The sequence below is a fragment of the Haemorhous mexicanus genome, chromosome 38 (assembly GCF_027477595.1).
Source record: "Haemorhous mexicanus isolate bHaeMex1 chromosome 38, bHaeMex1.pri, whole genome shotgun sequence".
Classification (NCBI taxonomy): domain Eukaryota; kingdom Metazoa; phylum Chordata; class Aves; order Passeriformes; family Fringillidae; genus Haemorhous; species Haemorhous mexicanus.
The window spans coordinates 213,931-232,279 of record NC_082378.1 but is presented as its reverse complement, the minus strand read 5'-3'; the positions used below and the strand labels follow the sequence as shown (position 1 = coordinate 232,279).

Sequence of the window (18,349 nt, the reverse complement as noted above, 5' to 3'; positions counted from 1 at the left end):
TCCCCCCACGGCCACGGCGGGCGCGCGGGGGTGGGGGAGGGGCGGGCGGGGCTATTTTGGGCTCCCGAAAGGGCAAAGGGGACCCGAGAAGGTCACGGGGGGGGGGGGGGGGGAGGGGAGGGGTCCCCTCGATATAAGGGGGAGCCCCCCGGAGCCCCCCGCGCCGCCCCCAGGACACCCCACGGTGAGTGAGCCCCGAAAAACCCCGAAATGACCCCAAAATCCGATTGGGGGGGGGGAGAACCTGAAAAATCCTAAAATAACCCAAAATCCGCCTGGGGGGGAGAGAGAACCCAAAATATTCCGAAATAACCCCAAAATCCGTCTGGGATGGAGGGAGAGCCAAAATATTCCGAAATAACCCAAAAATCTGCCTGGGGAGGGAGAAAAAACCCCAAAATCCCCCCAAAAAATCCCAAAATCTGCCTGGGAGGGAGAGAGAAACCAAAAATTCCCTAAAATCCCCCAAAAATCCCCTGAAATCCCCCGGGATTGTCCCCAAATCCCCTCAGGACCCCAAAATCCCCCAGGATTGTCCCCAAATCCCCCGGGATTGTCCCCAAATCCCCTCAGGACCCCCAAAATCCCCCGGGATTGTCCCCAAATCCCCTCAGGACCCCAAAATCCCCTCGGGATTGTCCCCAAATCCCTTCAGGACCCCAAAATCCCCCGGGATTGTCCCCAAATCCCTTCTGGGACCCCAAAATCCCCCGGGATTGTCCCCAAATCCCCTCTGAGACCCCAAAATCCCCCCGGGATTGTCCCCAAATCCCCTCAGGGACCCCAAAATCCCCCGGGATTGTCCCCAAATCCCCTCAGGACCCCAAAATCCCCCGGGTTTGTCCCCAAATCCCCTCAGGGACCCCAAAATCCCCCCGGGATTGTCCCCAAATCCCCTCAGGACCCCAAAATCCCCCCGGGATTGTCCCCAAATCCCCTCAGGGACCCCAAAATCCCCCCGGGATTGTCCCCAAATCCCCTCTGGGACCCCAAAATCCCCCGGGATTGTCCCCAAATCCCCTCAGGACACAAAAAATCCCCCCGGGATTGTCCCCAAATCCCCTCAGGACCCCAAAATCCCCCGGGATTGTCCCCAAATCTCCTCAGGGACCCCAAAATCCCCCCGGGATTGTCCCCAAATCCCCTCAGGGACCCCAAAATCCCCCCGGGATTGTCCCCAAATCCCCTCAGGGACCCCAAAATCCCCCGGGATTGTCCCCAAATCCCCTCAGGACCCCAAAATCCCCCGGGATTGTCCCCAAATCCCCCCTGGGACCCCAAAATCCCCCCGGGATTGTCCCCAAATCCCCCCGGGATTGTCCCCAAATCCCCTCAGGACCCCAAAATCCCCCCGGGATTGTCCCCAAATCCCCTCAGGACCCCCAAATCCCCCGGGATTGTCCCCAAATCCCCTCAGGACCCCAAAATCCCCCCGGGATTGTCCCCAAATCCCCTCAGGGACCCCAAAATCCCCCCGGGATTGTCCCCAAATCCCCTCAGGACCCCAAAATCCCCCCGGGATTGTCCCCAAATCCCCTCAGGACCCCAAAATCCCCCCGGGATTGTCCCCAAATCCCCTCAGGACCCCAAAATCCCCCGGGATTGTCCCCAAATCCCTTCTGGCACCCCAAAATCCCCCGGGGATTGTCCCCAAATCCCCTCAGGGACCCCAAAATCCCCTGGGATTGTCCCCAAATCCCCTCAGGGGACCCCAATATCCCCTGGGATTGTCCCCAAATCCCCCCTGAGACCCCAAAATCCCCCCGGGATTGTCCCCAAATCCCCTCAGGGACCCCAAAATCCCCCCGGGATTGTCCCCAAATCCCCTCAGGACCCCAAAATCCCCCCGGGATTGTCCCAAATCCCCTCAGGACCCCAAAAACCCCCCGGGATTGTCCCCAAATCCCCTCAGGACCCCAAAATCCCCCGGGATTGTCCCCAAATCCCCTCAGGACCCCAAAATCCCCCGGGATTGTCCCCAAATCCCTTCTGGCACCCCAAAATCCCCCCAGGATTGTCCCCAAATCCCCTCTGGGACCCCAAAATCCCCCGGGATTGTCCCCAAATCCCCTCAGGACCCCCAAATCCCCCGGGATTGTCCCCAAATCCTTTCTAGGACCCCCAAAATCCCCCCGGGATTGTCCCCAAATCCTTTCTAGGACCCCCAAAATCCCCCCGGGATTGTCCCCAAATCCCCTCAGGGACCCCAAAATCCCCCGGGATTGTCCCCAAATCCCCTCTGGGACCCCAAAATCCCCCCGGGATTGTCCCCAAATCCCCTCAGGAACCCCAAAATCCCCCCGGGTTTGTCCCCAAATCCCCTCTGGGACCCCAAAATCCCCCCGGGATTGTCCCCAAATCCCCTCAGGACCCCAAAATCCCCCCGGGATTGTCCCCAAATCCCCCCTGGGACCCCAGAATCTCCCCGGGTTTGTCCCCAAATCCCCTCTGGGACCCCAAAATTGACTCAGAACCCCAAAAATTTCCCCCTTGACTCTCGCATGTGACCCCCCCCGAACCCCAAAAATGGCCCCGAACCCCAAAAATCCCACCCTGAACCCCCAAACTGCCCCTTGGACCCCCAAAATCCCCCCAGAAACCCCAAAGTGACCCCAAAACCACAAAACGGAGCCCCCCGAACCCCAAAAATTACCCCGAACCCCAAAAGTGACGCCCCAAAATTGAGCCGGGACCCCCCAAAATCTCCCCCCTGTACCCCAAAAACGACTCCCCCCGAACCCCAAAACCCTTGAGGCGCCTCAAAACTCGCAGGGTAACCCCTGAAAAACCCCAAAATCCCCTCAGAACCCCCCAAAATCCCCTCAGGACCCCCCAAAATCCCCCCGGGACCCCAAAACCCCTGGTGGGCCCCACCGTGACTCAGCTCGCGGCGTTGCCCTTTTAAGGCTCCGCCCACTCGGGGCGGGCGCGCGGTGACGTCACCACCGTAAGCCCCGCCCACGCCCCGCGAGCGTCGCTGCGGAGCCCAGGTGGGGGCGGGGGAGAGGGCGGAATTTTGGGGTGAAAAAGGGAGAATTTGGGGCCGGGCGGGGAACTGTGAGGGAAAAGGGGCTGAGGTTGGGGTGGAAAAGGCGGAATTTGGGCAGAAAGGGCGGAATTTGAGGGGAAAAAGGCGAATTTTGGGGCTCTGGGGGAGCTTTTGGGGCGGTTGGAGGAAGTCGTGAGGGAAAAAGGCGCAGGTTTTGAGGTAAAAAAGTGGATTTCGGGGTGGAAAAGGCAGATTTTGGGGATTGGGAGGAAATGCTGAAGTTAAAAACTGCAGATTTTGAGGTGAAAAGTGGAGATTTTGAGGTAAAAAGTGCAGATTTTGGACTCAGGGGCAGATTTTGTGATGTGGGAGGAAATGGTGAGGTAAAAAGTGCAGATTTTGAGGTAAAAAAAGCGGATTTTGGGGTGAAAAGGCGGATTTTGGGGTGAAAAAGGCAGAGTTTGGGGATTGGGAGGAAATGCTGAAGTTAAAAAGTGCAGGTTTTGGGGTGAAAAGTGGAGATTTTGAGGTGAAAAGTGCAGATTTTGAGGTGAAAAGTGGAGATTGTGGAATGTGGGGCAGATTCTGTGGTGGGTGAGGAAATCCTGAGGTAAAAAGTGGAGATTTTGAGGTAAAAAAGCAGATTTTGGGGTGGAAAAGGCAGATTTTGGGGTCGGAGGGCAACCCTGAAGGAAAAAAGTGCAATTTTAGAGGTGAAAAGTGGAGATTTTGAGGTGAAAATGGCAAATTCTGGGATGGGGGACAGATTTTGTCATGTGGGAGGAAATCCTGAGGTAAAAAGTGGAGATTTTGAGGTAAAAATACAGATTTTAAGGTAAAAAAGTGGATTTTGGGGTGGAAATAGCTGATTTTGGGGATTGGGAAGAAATCCTGAGGGGAAAGAAGTGGAGATTTTGAGGTGAAAAGTGCAGATTTTGGGATGGGGGGCAGGTTCTGGGGAGTGAAGGGAAATCCTGAGGTATAAGGAGCAGATTTTGAGGTTAAAAAAGCAGATTTTGGCGTCTGGGACAGATTTTGGGGTGAAAAAGGGAGAATTTGGGGCCGGGCGGGGAACTGTGAGGGAAAAGAGGCTGAGGTTGGGCTGGAAAAGGCGGAATTTGGGCAGAAAGGGCGGAATTTGAGGGGAAAAAGGCGAATTTTGGGGCTCTGGGGAAGCGTTTGGGGCGGTTGGAGGAAGTCGTGAGGGAAAAAGGCGCAGGTTTTGAGGTAAAAAAGTGGATTTTAGGGTGGAAAAGGCAGATTTTGGGGATTGGGAGGAAATGCTGAAGTTAAAAACTGCAGATTTTGAGGTGAAAAGTGCAGATTTTGGACTCAGGGGCAGATTTTGTGATGTGGGAGGAAATGGTGAGGTAAAAAGTGCAGATTTTGAGGTAAAAAAGCGGATTTTGGGGGGAAAAGGCGGATTTTGGGGTGAAAAAGGCAGAGTTTGGGGATTGGGAGGAAATGCTGAAGTTGAAAAGTGCAGGTTTTGGGGTGAAAAGTGCAGATTTTGGGATCCGGGGCAGATTTTGTTGCAGGTGAGGAAATCCTGAGGTAAAAAGTGCAGATTTTAAGGTAAAAATACAGATTTTAAGGTAAAAAAGTGGATTTTGGGGTGGAAATAGCTGATTTTGGGGATTGGGAGGAAATCTTGAGGGGAAAGAAGTGGAGATTTTGAGGTGAAAAGTGCAGATTTTGGGATGGGGGGGCAGATTTTGTGATGTGGGAGGAAATCCTGAGGTAAAAAGTGGAGATTTTGAGATAAAAAAGCAGATTTTGGGGTGGAAAAGGCAGATTTTGGGGTCAGAGGGCAACCCTGAAGGAAAAAAGTGCAGATTTAGAGGTGAAAAGTGCAGATTTAGAGGTGAAAATGGCAAATTCTGAGATGGGGGACAGATTTTGTCACGTGGGAGGAAATCGTGAGGTAAAAAGTGGAGATTTTGAGGCAAAAATACAGATTTTAAGGTAAAAAAGTGGATTTTGGGGTAGAAATAGCTGATTTTGGGGATTGGGAAGAAATCTTGAGGGGAAAAAATTGGAGATTTTGAGGTGAAAAGTGCAGATTTTGGGATGGGGGGCAGATTTTGTGATGTGGGAGGAAATCCTGAGGTAAAAAGTGGAGATTTTGAGATAAAAAAAGCAGATTTTGGGGTGGAAAAGGCGGATTTTGGGGTCAGAGGGCAACCCTAAAGGAAAAAAGTGCAGTTTTAGAGGTGAAAAGTGCAGATTTAGAGGTGAAAATGGCAAATTCTGGGATGGGGGACAGATTTTGTCATGTGGGAGGAAATCCTGAGGTAAAAAGTGGAGATTTTGAGGTAAAAATACAGATTTTAAGATAAAAAAGTGGATTTTGGGGTGGAAATAGCTGATTTTGGGGATTGGGAAGAAATCTTGAGGGGAAAAAATTGGAGATTTTGAGGTGAAAAGTGCAGATTTTGGGATGGGGGGGCAGATTTTGTGATGTGGGAGGAAATCCTGAGGTAAAAAGTGCAGATTTTGAGGCAAAAAAGCAGATTTTGGGGTGAAAAAGGCAGATTTTGGGGTGTAGGAGGAAATTGTGAAGTAAAAAAGTGCAGATTTGGAGGTGAAAAGTGCAAATTTTGAGGTGAAAAGTGCAGATTTGGGGATCTGGGGCAGATGTTGGGGATTGGGAGAAAATTCTGAGGGAAAGGGAGCAGATTTTGAGGTAAAAATGCAGATTTTTGAGGTTAAAAAATGCAAATTTGGGCTGTTGGAAGGAAATCCTGAGGGGGAAGGAGCAGATTTTGAGGTGAGGAGTGCAGATTTTGGGGTCTGGGGTGGATTTTGGGGTAAAAAAGACAAATTTGGGGGCGTGGGAGGAAATTCTGGGGTAAAAAAATGCAGATTTGGGGGGTAAAAGTGCAAATTTGTGGGTGAAAAGGCAAATATGGGGCTGTGAGGATAAAACTGTGAGGTAAAAAAATCAGACTTTGGTGTCTGGCTGCAGATTTTGGGGTGAAAATGAAGATTTGGGGGGGCTGGAGAAGTTTGTGGTGGGAAAAATGCAGATTTTGGGACGAGGGGGGGAAATTCTGAGGTGAAAAGGGGAGATTTTGGGGTGAAAAAGATGAATTTGGGGGTGCTGAAGTCAAAATTGGGGTGAAAAGGGGGGAATTTTGGGGTACCAAAGGTGGATTTTGGGGTGAAAAAAGTCAAATTTGGGGTTCCAAACGTGGATTTGGGGGTGAAAAATTCAAATTTGGGGAGCAAAAGGTCAAATTTTGGGGTAAAAAAGTCAAATTTTGGGGTGAAAATTTGAATTTTGGTGTAGAAAAGTGGCATTTGGGGTGAAAAATGCAGATTTGGGGGAGAAAAGGGCGAATTTTGGGGTACAGAAGGTGGATTTGGGGGTGATAATGTCGAATTTGGGGTGAAAAGTCAAATTTTGGGGTGCGAAAGGGGAATTTGGGGTTGAAAAAGTCGAATTTGGGGGGGCTAAGGGCAGATTTTGGGGTGGAAAAGTTGAATTTTGGGGTGGAAAAGTCGGATTTGGGGTGCAAAAGTCGAATTTTGGGGTGAAAAAGTTGAATTTTGGGGTGGAAAAGTCAAATTTGGGGCTGCTAAAGGCAGGTTTTGGGGTGGAAAAGGCGAACTTGGGGTGCAAAAGGTGAATTTGGGGTGAAAAAGTTGAATTTGGTGTGGAAAAAGGGAATTTGGGGGTCCTAAAGGCGGATTTGGGGGTGAAAAAGTCCAATTTGGGGGTGAAAAAGTCGGATTTGGGGTGCAAAAGTCACACTTTGGGCTTCAAAAAGCCGATTTTGGGGTGCAAAATTCAGATTTGGCGTCCAAGAGGCAGATATTGAGATGTAAAAGTCGAATTTATGGGTTCCAAAGTCGAAATCGATGACTCCAAAGGCGGCTTTGGGGTGCAAAGTGCGGCTTTGATGACTCCAAAGGCGGATTTGGGGTGCAAAGTGCGGCTTTGATGACTCCAAAGGCGGATTTGGGGTGCAAAGTGCGGCTTTGATGACTCCAAAGGCGGATTTGGGGTTCCAAAGGCGGCGGGGGAGGGGAGCGGCCCCTGCCCGGTGCTTTCCCGGTGCTTTTCCCGTTCTCCTCCTTCCTCCTCCTCCTCCTCCTCCTCCCCTTGAAACGCCCTTGGCGGGGGCGGGGCGGGCCCGGGGCCCTTCCCGGGTTCGGGGCTCCCTCGGCCATTCCCGGCTCGGCTCCTGCAGCTCCCGGACACTCCCGGACACTCCCGGACACTCCCGGACACCGCCGGACACTCCCGAACACCGCCGGACACTCCCGGACACCGCCGGACACTCCCGGACACTCCCGAACACCGCCGGACACTCCCGGACACTCGGTGCGTGTCCCCGAGAGCAGCCCGGGCTTCTCTCTCCGCTTTGGGCTTTTCCTGTCCCAGAAATTCCCTTGCGGATTTTGGGGGTTTTTACCTCCAAATCTTGGGGTTTTTACCTCAGAATCTTGGAGGTTTCACCTCAAAATCTTGGGGGTTTCCCCTGAAAAATCTTGGGGGTTTCCCTTCAAAATTTTGGGGGTTTTGCCTTTCAAATCTTGGGGGCTTCGCCTCAAAATCTTGGGGGTTTTTACCTCAAAATCTTGGGGGTTTTTACCTCAAAATCTTGGGGTTTTTACCTCAGAATCCTGGGGGTTTCACCTCAAAATCTTGGGGGTTTCACCTCAGAATCTTGGGGTTTTCACTTCAAAATCCTGGGGTTTTTACCTCAAAATCCTGGGGGTTTTTACCTCAGAATCCTGGGGGTTGTCCCTCAAAATCTTGGGGTTTTTACCTCAAAATCCTGGGGGTTTCCCCTGAAAAATCTTGGGGGTTTCCCTTCAAAATTTTGGGGGTTGTCCGTCAAAATCTTGGGATTTTCACCTCAAAATCCTGAGGGTTTTTACCTCCAAGTCCTGGGGGGTTTTACCTCAAAATCCTGGGGGTTGTCCCTCAGAATCCTGGGGGTTTTTACTTCAGAATCTTGGGGTTTTTACCTCAGAATCTTGGGGGTTTTTACCTCAGAATCCTGGGGGTTTCACCTCAAAATCCTGGGGGTTTCACCTCAAAATCCTGGGGGTTTCCCCTGAAAAATCTTGGGGGTTTCCCTTCAAAATTTTGGGGGTTTTGCCTTTCAAATCTTGGGGGCTTCGCCTCAAAATCTTGGGGGTTTTTACCTCAAAATCTTGGGGGTTTTTACCTCAAAATCTTGGGGTTTTTACCTCAGAATCCTGGGGGTTTCACCTCAAAATCTTGGGGGTTTGACCTCAGAATCTTGGGGTTTTTACCTCAGAATCCTGGGGGTTTCACCTCAAAATCTTGGGGGTTTGACCTCAGAATCTTGGGGGTTTGACCTCAGAATCTTGGGGTTTTCACTTCAAAATCCTTGGTTTTTTTACCTCAAAATCTTGGGGTTTTTTATCTCAGAATCCTGGGGGTTGTCCCTCAAAATCTTGGGGTTTTTACCTCAAAATCCTGGGGGTTTCACCTCAAGATCTTGGGGGTTGTCCCTCAAAATCTTGAGGGTTTTTACCTCAAAATCTTGGGGGTTTTTACCTCAAAATCCTGGGGTTTTTACCTCAGAATCCTGGGGTTTTACCTCAGAATCCTGGGGGTTGTCCCTCAAAATCCTGGGGGTTTTTACCCCAAAATCCTGGGGGTTTTCCCCTTTAAATTTCAGGGATTTCCCTTCAAAATTTCAGGAATTTCCCTTCAGAATTTTGGTGGTTTTCCCTGAAAATCTTGGGGTCTGCCCCTCAAAGTCTTGGGGTTTTCTCTTTCAGATTTTGGGGGTTTCATCTCAAAATTTTGGGGTTTTTCCCCTCAAAATCTTGGGATTTTGACCTCAAAATTTTGGGGATTTTCCCCTCAAAATCTTGGGGGTTTTACCTGAAAATCCTGGAGTTTTCCCCTCAAAATCCTGGAGTTTTCCCCTCAAAATCTTGGGGTTCTCCCTTAAAATTTTGGGGATTTCCCCTCAAAATCTTGAGGGTTCCCTTGCAGATTTTGGGGGTTTTGCCATTAAAATTTTGGGGTTTTTCCCTCAAAATTCTGGGGTTTTCAGTTTCAATCTTGGGGTTTCCTTTAAAATTTTGGGGGTTTTCCCTTAAAATTTTCATTTTTTCCCTTGAAATCTTGGGGGTTTGGCCTCAAAATCTTGAGGGTTCCCTTTCAGATTTTGGGGTTTTCACCTCTAAATTTTAGGGGTTTTCCCTTAAAAATCTTGGAGGTTTCCCCTCAAAATTTTGGGGTTTTTTCTTTTCAAGTCTTGGGGTTTTTCCCTCAAAATCCTGGGGTTTTCCCCCTCAAAAATTTGGATTTTTTCCCCTCAGAATTTGGGGTTTCCCCTCGGAATCCTGGGGATTCCTCCTCAGAAATTTGGATTTTTTCCCCTCAGAATTTGGGGTTTCCCCTCAATATTCTGGGGTTTTCCCCTCAAAAATTTGGATTTTTTCCCCTCAGAATTTGGGGTTTCCCCTCAAAATCCTGGGGTTTTCCCCCTCAAAAATTTGATTTTTTCCCCTCAGAATTTGGGGGTTTCCCTTCAAAATTCTGGGGTTTTCCCCCTCAAAAATTTGGATTTTTTTCCCCTCAGAATTTGGGGTTTCCCCTCGGAATCCTGGGGGTTTCCCCTCAAAAATTTGGATTTTTTCCCCTCAGAATTTGGGGGTTTCCCCTCAGAATCCTGGGGTTTTCCCCCTCAAAAATTTGGATTTTTTCCCCTCAGAATTTGGGGTTTCCCCTCGGAATCCTGGGGATTCCCCTCACAGTCTCCGTGTTCCTCCCAAAAATTCCTCAGGTTTTTGTTCCCCCCTCAAATCCCGGGGTTCTCCCCCCCCAGTGCCCTCCCAGTGTCCCCAGTCCCCCCCCAGTGCCCTCCCAGTGTCCCCAGTCCCCTCCCAGTCCCCTCCCAGTGCCCCCAGTTCACTTCCCAGTCCCTCCCAGTTCTCGCCAGTTCTCTCCAGTCTCCTCTCAGTCCACACCCAGTGTCCCCAGTGTCCCCAGTCCCCACCCAGTGTCCCCAGTCCCCTCCCAGTGTCCCCAGTGTCCCCAGTCCCCTCCCAGTGTCCCCAGTGTCCCCAGTCCCCACCCAGTGTCCCCAGTGTCCCCAGTCCCCTCCCAGTGTCCCCAGTGTCCCCAGTCCCCACCCAGTGTCCCCAGTGTCCCCAGTCCCCTCCCAGTGTCCCCAGTGTCCCCAGTCCCCACCCAGTGTCCCCAGTGTCCCCAGTCCCCTCCCAGTGTCCCCAGTGTCCCCAGTCCCCTCCCAGTGTCCCCAGTCCCCTCCCAGTGTCCCCAGTCCCCTCCCAGTCCCCACCCAGTGTCCCCAGTCCCCTCCCAGTGTCCCCAGTGTCACCAGTTCCCTCCCAGTGTCCCCAGTCCCCTCCCAGTGTCCCCAGTGTCCCCAGTCCCCTCCCAGTCCCCTCCCAGTGTCCCCAGTCCCCACCCAGTGTCCCCAGTGCCCTCCCAAAGCACTCCCAGTGTCCCCAGTCCCCTCCCAATGTCCCCAGTGTCCCCAGTCCCCACCCAGTGTCCCCAGTGTCCCGTCCCCTCCCAGTGTCCCCAGTCCCCTCCCAGTCCCCTCCCAGTGTCCCCAGTCCCCTCCCAGTGTCCCCAGTCCCCTCCCAGAGCACTCCCAGTGTCCCCAGTCCCCTCCCAGTGTCCCCAGTCCTTATCAGTGCTCTCCTTATCTCCTCCCAGTGTCCCCAGTCCCTCCCAGTTCACCCCTGCTGCTCCCCAGTCCCTTCCCAGTGCTCTCTGACCTTTCCCAGTCACTCCCAGTTCCCTCCCAGTCCCCTCCCAGTTCATTCCCAGTGCCATCCCAGTGCTCCCCAGTCCCTCCCAGTACCCCCAGTCCCTTCCCAGTGCTCTCTGACCTTTCCCAGTCATTCCCAGTCCCCTCCCAGTTCATTCCCAGTGCCATCCCAGTGCCCCCAGTCCCTCCCAGTACCCCCAGTCCCTTCCCAGTGCTCTCTGACCTTTCCCAGTCACTCCCAGTCCCCTCCCAGTTCATTCCCAGTTCATTCCCAGTGCCATCCCAGTGCTCCCCAGTCCCTCCCAGTACCCCCAGTCCCTTCCCAGTGCTCTCTGACCTTTCCCAGTCCCTCCCAGTTCCCTCCCAGTTCATTCCCAGTTCATTCCCAGTGCCATCCCAGTGCTCCCCAGTCCCTCCCAGTACCCCCAGTCCCTTCCCAGTGCTCTCTGACCTTTCCCAGTCACTCCCAGTCCCCTCCCAGTCCCCTCCCAGTTCATTCCCAGTTCATTCCCAGTGCCATCCCAGTGCTCCCCAGTCCCTCCCAGTACCCCCAGTCCCTTCCCAGTACTCTCTGACCTTTCCCAGTCACTCCCAGTTCATTCCCAGTTCATTCCCAGTGCCATCCCAGTGCTCCCCAGTCCCTCCCAGTACCCCCAGTCCCTTCCCAGTGCTCTCTGACCTTTCCCAGTCCCTCCCAGTCACTCTCAATCTATTCCCAGTTCATTCCCAGTTCATTCCCAGTTCACTCCCAGTGTCCTCCCAGTAGCCCCAATTCCCTCCCAGTCCCTCCCAGTCCCTCCCAGTTCACTCCCAGTTCAATCCCAGTCCCTCCCAGTCTCCTCCCAGTTCAATCCCAGTCCCTCCCAGTGCCCTCCCAGTGCTCCCAGTCCCTCCCAGTGCCCCTCCCTCCCTTTCCAGGTTCCCCCCCCCGGGGTGTGGCCATCTCCCTGCCCCTCCCCCAGCACAGGTGTGCCCGATGACGTCACGGCCACCCCTGTGACGTCACCGCCGTCCCCTCAGTGCCACCGCCAGGATGTCACCCCCCGTGCCCGCGCTGACCCCCGAGCAGAAGAAGGAGCTGGCGGCCATCGCCCAGCGCATCGTGGCGCCCGGCAAGGGCATCCTGGCTGCTGATGAGTCCACTGGTACGGACTGGTTATACTGGGATATACTGGGATAGACTGGGAATGGGCTGGGACAGACTGGGAATGGACTGGGACAGACTGGGAATGCACTGGGACAGACTGGGAATGCACTGGGACAGACTGGGAATGCACTGGGACAGACTGGGAATGCACTGGGACAGACTGGGAATGGACTGGGACAGACTGGGAATGGGCTGGGACAGACTGGGAATGGGCTGGGACAGACTGGGAATGCGCTGGGACAGACTGGGAATGGACTGGGACAGGCTGGCGGCCATCGCCCAGCGCATCGTGGCGCCCGGCAAGGGCATCCTGGCTGCCGACGAGTCCACTGGTACGGACTGGGATATACTGGGATGTACTGGGAGGGACTGGGAATGGACTGGGGTATACTGGGAATGGTCAGGGACAGACTGGGACAGACTGGGAATGGACTGGGACAGGCTGGCGGCCATCGCCCAGCGCATCGTGGCGCCCGGCAAGGGCATCCTGGCTGCCGACGAGTCCACTGGTACGGACTGGGATAGACTGGGATATACTGGGAGGGACTGGGAATGGGCTGGGAACGGACTGGGAATGGTCAGGGACAGGCTGGGAATGGGCTGGGACAGACTGGGAATGGACTGGGACAGACTGGGAATGGACTGGGACAGGCTGGCGGCCATCGCCCAGCGCATCGTGGCGCCCGGCAAGGGCATCCTGGCTGCTGATGAGTCCACTGGTACGGACTGGGATATACTGGGAGGGACTGGGAATGGGCTGGGACAGACTGGGACAGACTGGGAATGGACTGGGACAGACTGGGAATGGACTGGGACAGACTGGGAATGCACTGGGACAGACTGGGAATGGACTGGGACAGGCTGGCGGCCATCGCCCAGCGCATCGTGGCGCCCGGCAAGGGCATCCTGGCTGCCGACGAGTCCACTGGTACGGACTGGGATATACTGGGATATACTGGGACAGACTGGGAATGGTCAGGGACAGACTGGGAATGCACTGGGACAGACTGGGAATGGGCTGGGACAGACTGGGACAGACTGGGAATGGACTGGGACAGACTGGGAATGCACTGGGACAGACTGGCGGCCATCGCCCAGCGCATCGTGGCGCCCGGCAAGGGCATCCTGGCTGCTGATGAGTCCACTGGTACGGACTGGGATATACTGGGATGTACTGGGAGGGACTGGGGTATACTGGGATGGACTGGGACAGACTGGGATGGACTGGGACAGACTGGCGGCCATCGCCCAGCGCATCGTGGCGCCCGGCAAGGGCATCCTGGCTGCCGACGAGTCCACTGGTACGGACTGGTTATACTGGGATATACTGGGATAGACTGGGAATGGGCTGGGACAGACTGGGAATGGACTGGGACAGACTGGGAATGCACTGGGACAGGCTGGCGGCCATCGCCCAGCGCATCGTGGCGCCCGGCAAGGGCATCCTGGCTGCCGACGAGTCCACTGGTACGGACTGGTTATACTGGGATAGACTGGGAGGGACTGGGGTATACTGGGAATGGACTGGGAATGAGCTGGGACAGACTGGGAATGGTCAGGGACAGACTGGGAATGGACTGGGACAGACTGGGAATGGACTGGGACAGACTGGGAATGCACTGGGACAGGCTGGGAATGGACTGGGAATGGACTGGGAATGGACTGGGACAGACTGGCGGCCATTGCCCAGCGCATCGTGGCGCCCGGCAAGGGCATCCTGGCTGCCGACGAGTCCACTGGTACGGACTGGGATATACTGGGATATACTGGGAATGGTCAGGGACAGACTGGGAATGGACTGGGACAGACTGGGAATGCACTGGGACAGGCTGGGAATGGACTGGGAATGGACTGGGAATGGACTGGGACAGGCTGGCGGCCATTGCCCAGCGCATCGTGGCGCCCGGCAAGGGCATCCTGGCTGCCGACGAGTCCACTGGTACGGACTGGTTATACTGGGATATACTGGGAGGGACTGGGAATGGGCTGGGACAGGCTGGGAATGGACTGGGACAGACTGGGAATGGACTGGGACAGGCTGGGCATGGGCTGGGACAGACTGGGATAGACTGGGACAGACTGGGAATGGACTGGGACAGACTGGGAATGGGCTGGGACAGACTGGGAATGGACTGGGACAGGCTGGGAATGGACTGGGACAGGCTGGGAATGGGCTGGGAATGGACTGGGACAGACTGGGAATGGACTGGGACAGACTGGGAACGGACTGGGACAGACTGGGAATGGGCTGGGACAGACTGGGAATGGACTGGGACAGACTGGGAATGGGCTGGGACAGACTGGGAATGGACTGGGACAGACTGGGAATGGACTGGGACAGACTGGGAATGCACTGGGACAGACTGGGAATGGACTGGGACAGACTGGGAATGCACTGGGACAGACTGGGAATGCACTGGGACAGGCTGGGAATGGACTGGGACAGACTGGGAATGGACTGGGACAGACTGGGAATGGGCTGGGACAGACTGGGAATGCACTGGGACAGACTGGGAATGGGCTGGGACAGACTGGGAATGGGCTGGGACAGACTGGGAATGGACTGGGACAGACTGGGAATGCACTGGGACAGACTGGGAATGGACTGGGACAGACTGGGAATGGACTGGGACAGACTGGGAATGGGCTGGGACAGACTGGGAATGGACTGGGACAGACTGGGAATGCACTGGGACAGACTGGGAATGGACTGGGACAGACTGGGAATGGACTGGGACAGACTGGGAATGGACTGGGACAGGCTGGGAATGGACTGGGACAGACTGGGAATGGGCTGGGACAGACTGGGAATGGACTGGGACAGGCTGGCGGCCATCGCCCAGCGCATCGTGGCGCCCGGCAAGGGCATCCTGGCTGCCGATGAGTCCACTGGTACGGACTGGGATATACTGGGATATACTGGGAGGGACTGGGAATGGGCTGGGGTATACTGGGAATGGGCTGGGACAGACTGGGAATGGACTGGGACAGACTGGGAATGGGCTGGGACAGACTGGGAATGGGCTGGGACAGGCTGGGAATGGACTGGGACAGGCTGGGAATGCACTGGGACAGACTGGGAATGCACTGGGACAGACTGGGAATGCACTGGGACAGACTGGGAATGGACTGGGACAGACTGGGAATGCACTGGGACAGGCTGGGAATGGGCTGGGACAGACTGGGAATGGGCTGGGACAGACTGGGAATGGAGTGGGACAGACTGGGAATGGACTGGGACAGACTGGGAATGGACTGGGACAGACTGGGAATGGGCTGGGACAGACTGGGAATGGACTGGGACAGGCTGGGAATGGACTGGGACAGACTGGGAATGGACTGGGAGGGAACTGGGACATACTGGGAGCAACTGGGAGTGAACTGGGAATGACTGGGAGTGAACTGGGTTGGACTGGGATAGACTGGGACAGACTGGGAATGGACTGGGGTATACTGGGAATGGACTGGGACAGACTGGGAATGGGCTGGGGTATACTGGGAATGGACTGGGACAGACTGGGACAGGCTGGGAATGGACTGGGACAGACTGGGAATGGGCTGGGACAGACTGGGAATGCACTGGGACAGACTGGGAATGGACTGGGACAGACTGGGAATGGACTGGGACAGACTGGGAATGGGCTGGTACGGACTGGGACATACTGGGAGCAACTGGGAGTGAACTGGGAATGACTGGGAGTGAACTGGGTTGGACTGGGATAGACTGGGACAGACTGGGAGGGACTGGTTTATACTGGGAAGCACTGGTTTATACTGGGAGGCACTGGTTTATACTGGGAGGGACTGGTTTATACTGGGAGGCACCGAGGCAATGCCAGGAGCCTGGCTGGGATGGCTGGTTTGTACTGGTTTATACTGGTTTATACTGGTTTGTACTGGTTTATACTGGTTTGTACTGGTTTATACTGGGACGGTGACTGGGAACCGGGGGAAGCATCTGGGACCTCCTGAGGCTGAACTGGGAGCTACTGGGAGGCACTGGGACAGCAGAAAGAGAGCAGTTGGTGTTACTGGTTTATACTGGTTTGTACTGGGACGGTGACTGGGAGCTACTGGGGTGACCCCAAACACACCCCCAGCACCTACTCCATACTGGTTTATACTGGTGTATACTGGAGTATACTGGTTTCTCTTGGAAACCAACTGGTTTGGTTCTAAGGGCTCTGTACTGGTCCATACTGGTTTATACTGGTCTGTACTGGTTCTGAGGGCTCCATACCAGTCCATACTGGTTTATACTGGTCTGTACTGGTTCTGAGGGCTCCATACCAGTCCATACTGGTTTATACTGGTCTGTACTGGTTCTAAGGGCTCCATACCAGTCCATACTGGTTTATACTGGTCTGTACTGGTTCTGAGGGCTCCATACCAGTCCATACTGGTTTATACTGGTCTGTACTGGGACTGAGGGCTCCATACCAGTCCATACTGGTTTATACTGGTCCATAGTTGTTTATATTGGTTCTAACTGGTCTGTACTGGTTTATACTGGTCTAGACTGGTTTATATTGGTTCTAAGTGGTCTATACTGGTTTATACTGGTCCATAGTGGTTTATATTGGTTCTAACTGGTCTATACTGGTTTATACTGGTCCATAGTGGTTTATATTGGTTCTAACTGGTCCATACTGGTCCATACTGGTTTATACTGGTCCGTACTGGTTCTGACTGGTCCGTGCCCCCCTCAGGCAGCATCGCCAAGCGCCTGAGCCATACTGGTCCATACTGGTCCATACTGGTCCATACTGGTTTATACTGGTCCGTACTGGTTCTGACTGGTCCGTGCCCCCCTCAGGCAGCATCGCCAAGCGGCTGAGCCAGACTGGTTCATACTGGTCCATACTGGTTCACACTGGTCCGTACCACTCCATACTTGTTTATACCAGTCCGTACTGGTCCATACCGGTTTATACTGGTTTATACTGGTCCGTACTGGTTCTGACTGGCGCGTGGCCCCGCAGGCAGCATCGCCAAGTGGCTGAGCCAGACTGGTTCATACTGGTCCATACTGGTTTATACTGGTCCATACCAGTCTATATTTGTTTATACCAGTCCGTACTGGTCCATACTGGTCCATACTGGTCCGTACTGGTTCTAACTGGCGCGTGGCCCCGCAGGCAGCATCGCCAAGCAGCTGAGCCAGACTGGTTCATACTGGTCCATACTGGTTTATACTGGTCCGTATCACTCCATACTTGTTTATACCAGTCCATACTGGTTCATACTGGTCCATACTGGTTCATGTGGGTCCATAGTGGGTTATACCAGTCCATACCGGTTTATACTGGTCCATACTGGTTTATACTGGTTTATACTGGTTCTGACTGGCGCGTGCCCCCTCAGGCAGCATCGCCAAGCGGCTGAGCCAGACTGGTTCATACTGGTTCATACTGGTTTATACCGGTCTGTACCACTCCATACTTGTTTATACCAGTCCGTACTGGTCCATACCGGTTTATACTGGTTTATACTGGTTTATACTGGTTCTGACTGGCGTGCGGCCCCGCAGGCAGCATCGCCAAGTGGCTGAGCCAGACTGGTTCATAGTGGTCCATACTGGTTTATACTGGTTTATAGTGGTCCATAGTGGTCCATACCGGTTCTAACTGGTCCTTACTGGTCCGTACCGGTTTATACTGGTTGTGACTGGTCCGTACTGGTCCATACTGGTTTATACTGGTCCGTAGTGGTTCTGACTGGCGCGTGGCCCCGCAGGCAGCATCGCCAAGCAGCTGAGCCAGACTGGTTCATACTGGTCCATACTGGTTTATAGTGGTCCATAGTGGTCCATACCGGTTCTAACTGGTCCGTACTGGTCCATACCGGTTTATACTGGTCCATACTGGTTTATACTGGTTGTGACTGGCGCGCAGCCCCGCAGGCAGCGTCGCCAAGCGGCTGAGCCAGACTGGTTCATACTGGTCCATACTGGTTTATACCGGTCTGTACCACTCCATACTTGTTTATACCAGTCCATACCGGTTTATACTGGTCCATACTGGTTTATACTGGTCCATACTGGTTTATACTGGTTCTGACTGGTGCGTGCCCCCGCAGGCAGCATCGCCAAGCGGTTGAGCCATACTGGTTCATAGTGGTCCATACTGGTTTATACTGGTCCGTACCACTCCATACTTGTTTATACCAGTCCGTGCTGGTTTATACTGGTCCATACTGGTCTGTACTGGTCCGTACTGGTTGTGACTGGCGTGTGCCCCCGCAGGCAGCATCGCCAAGCGGCTGAGCCAGACTGGTTTATACTGGTCCATACTGGTTCATGTGGGTCCATAGTGGGTTATACCGGTCCGTACCGGTTTATACTGGTTTATACTGGTCCATACTGGTTTTTACTGGTTGTGACTGGTGCGTGCCCCCGCAGGCAGCATCGCCAAGCGGCTGAGCCAGACTGGTTTATACTGGTCCATACTGGTTCATGTGGGTCCATAGTGGGTTATA

The 18,349-nt window shown here is 54.0% G+C and overlaps 1 protein-coding gene across 24 annotated transcripts in view; it reads left to right on the top strand.

Moving 5' to 3' along the window:
- The first annotated feature begins 5,007 nt into the window (after positions 1-5,007).
- LOC132341324 (fructose-bisphosphate aldolase A) overlaps positions 5,008-18,349 on the top strand; it is a 29,785-nt gene continuing 16,443 nt past the window's right edge. For 2 of the 24 annotated variants that reach the window (XM_059872795.1, XM_059872794.1), the window contains exons 1-3: positions 5,412-5,759; positions 7,186-7,319; positions 11,746-11,870. In XM_059872795.1, coding sequence (XP_059728778.1) covers positions 5,682-5,759; positions 7,186-7,319; positions 11,746-11,870 — 337 coding nt within the window. In that variant the 5' untranslated portion in view covers positions 5,412-5,681. Of the gene's footprint in view, positions 5,760-7,185; positions 7,320-11,744; positions 11,871-12,136; positions 12,205-12,313; positions 12,382-13,743; positions 13,812-18,349 lie in introns of those variants that run through there. The other 22 variants (XM_059872787.1, XM_059872786.1, XM_059872790.1 and 19 more) reach the window with 22 other exon arrangements.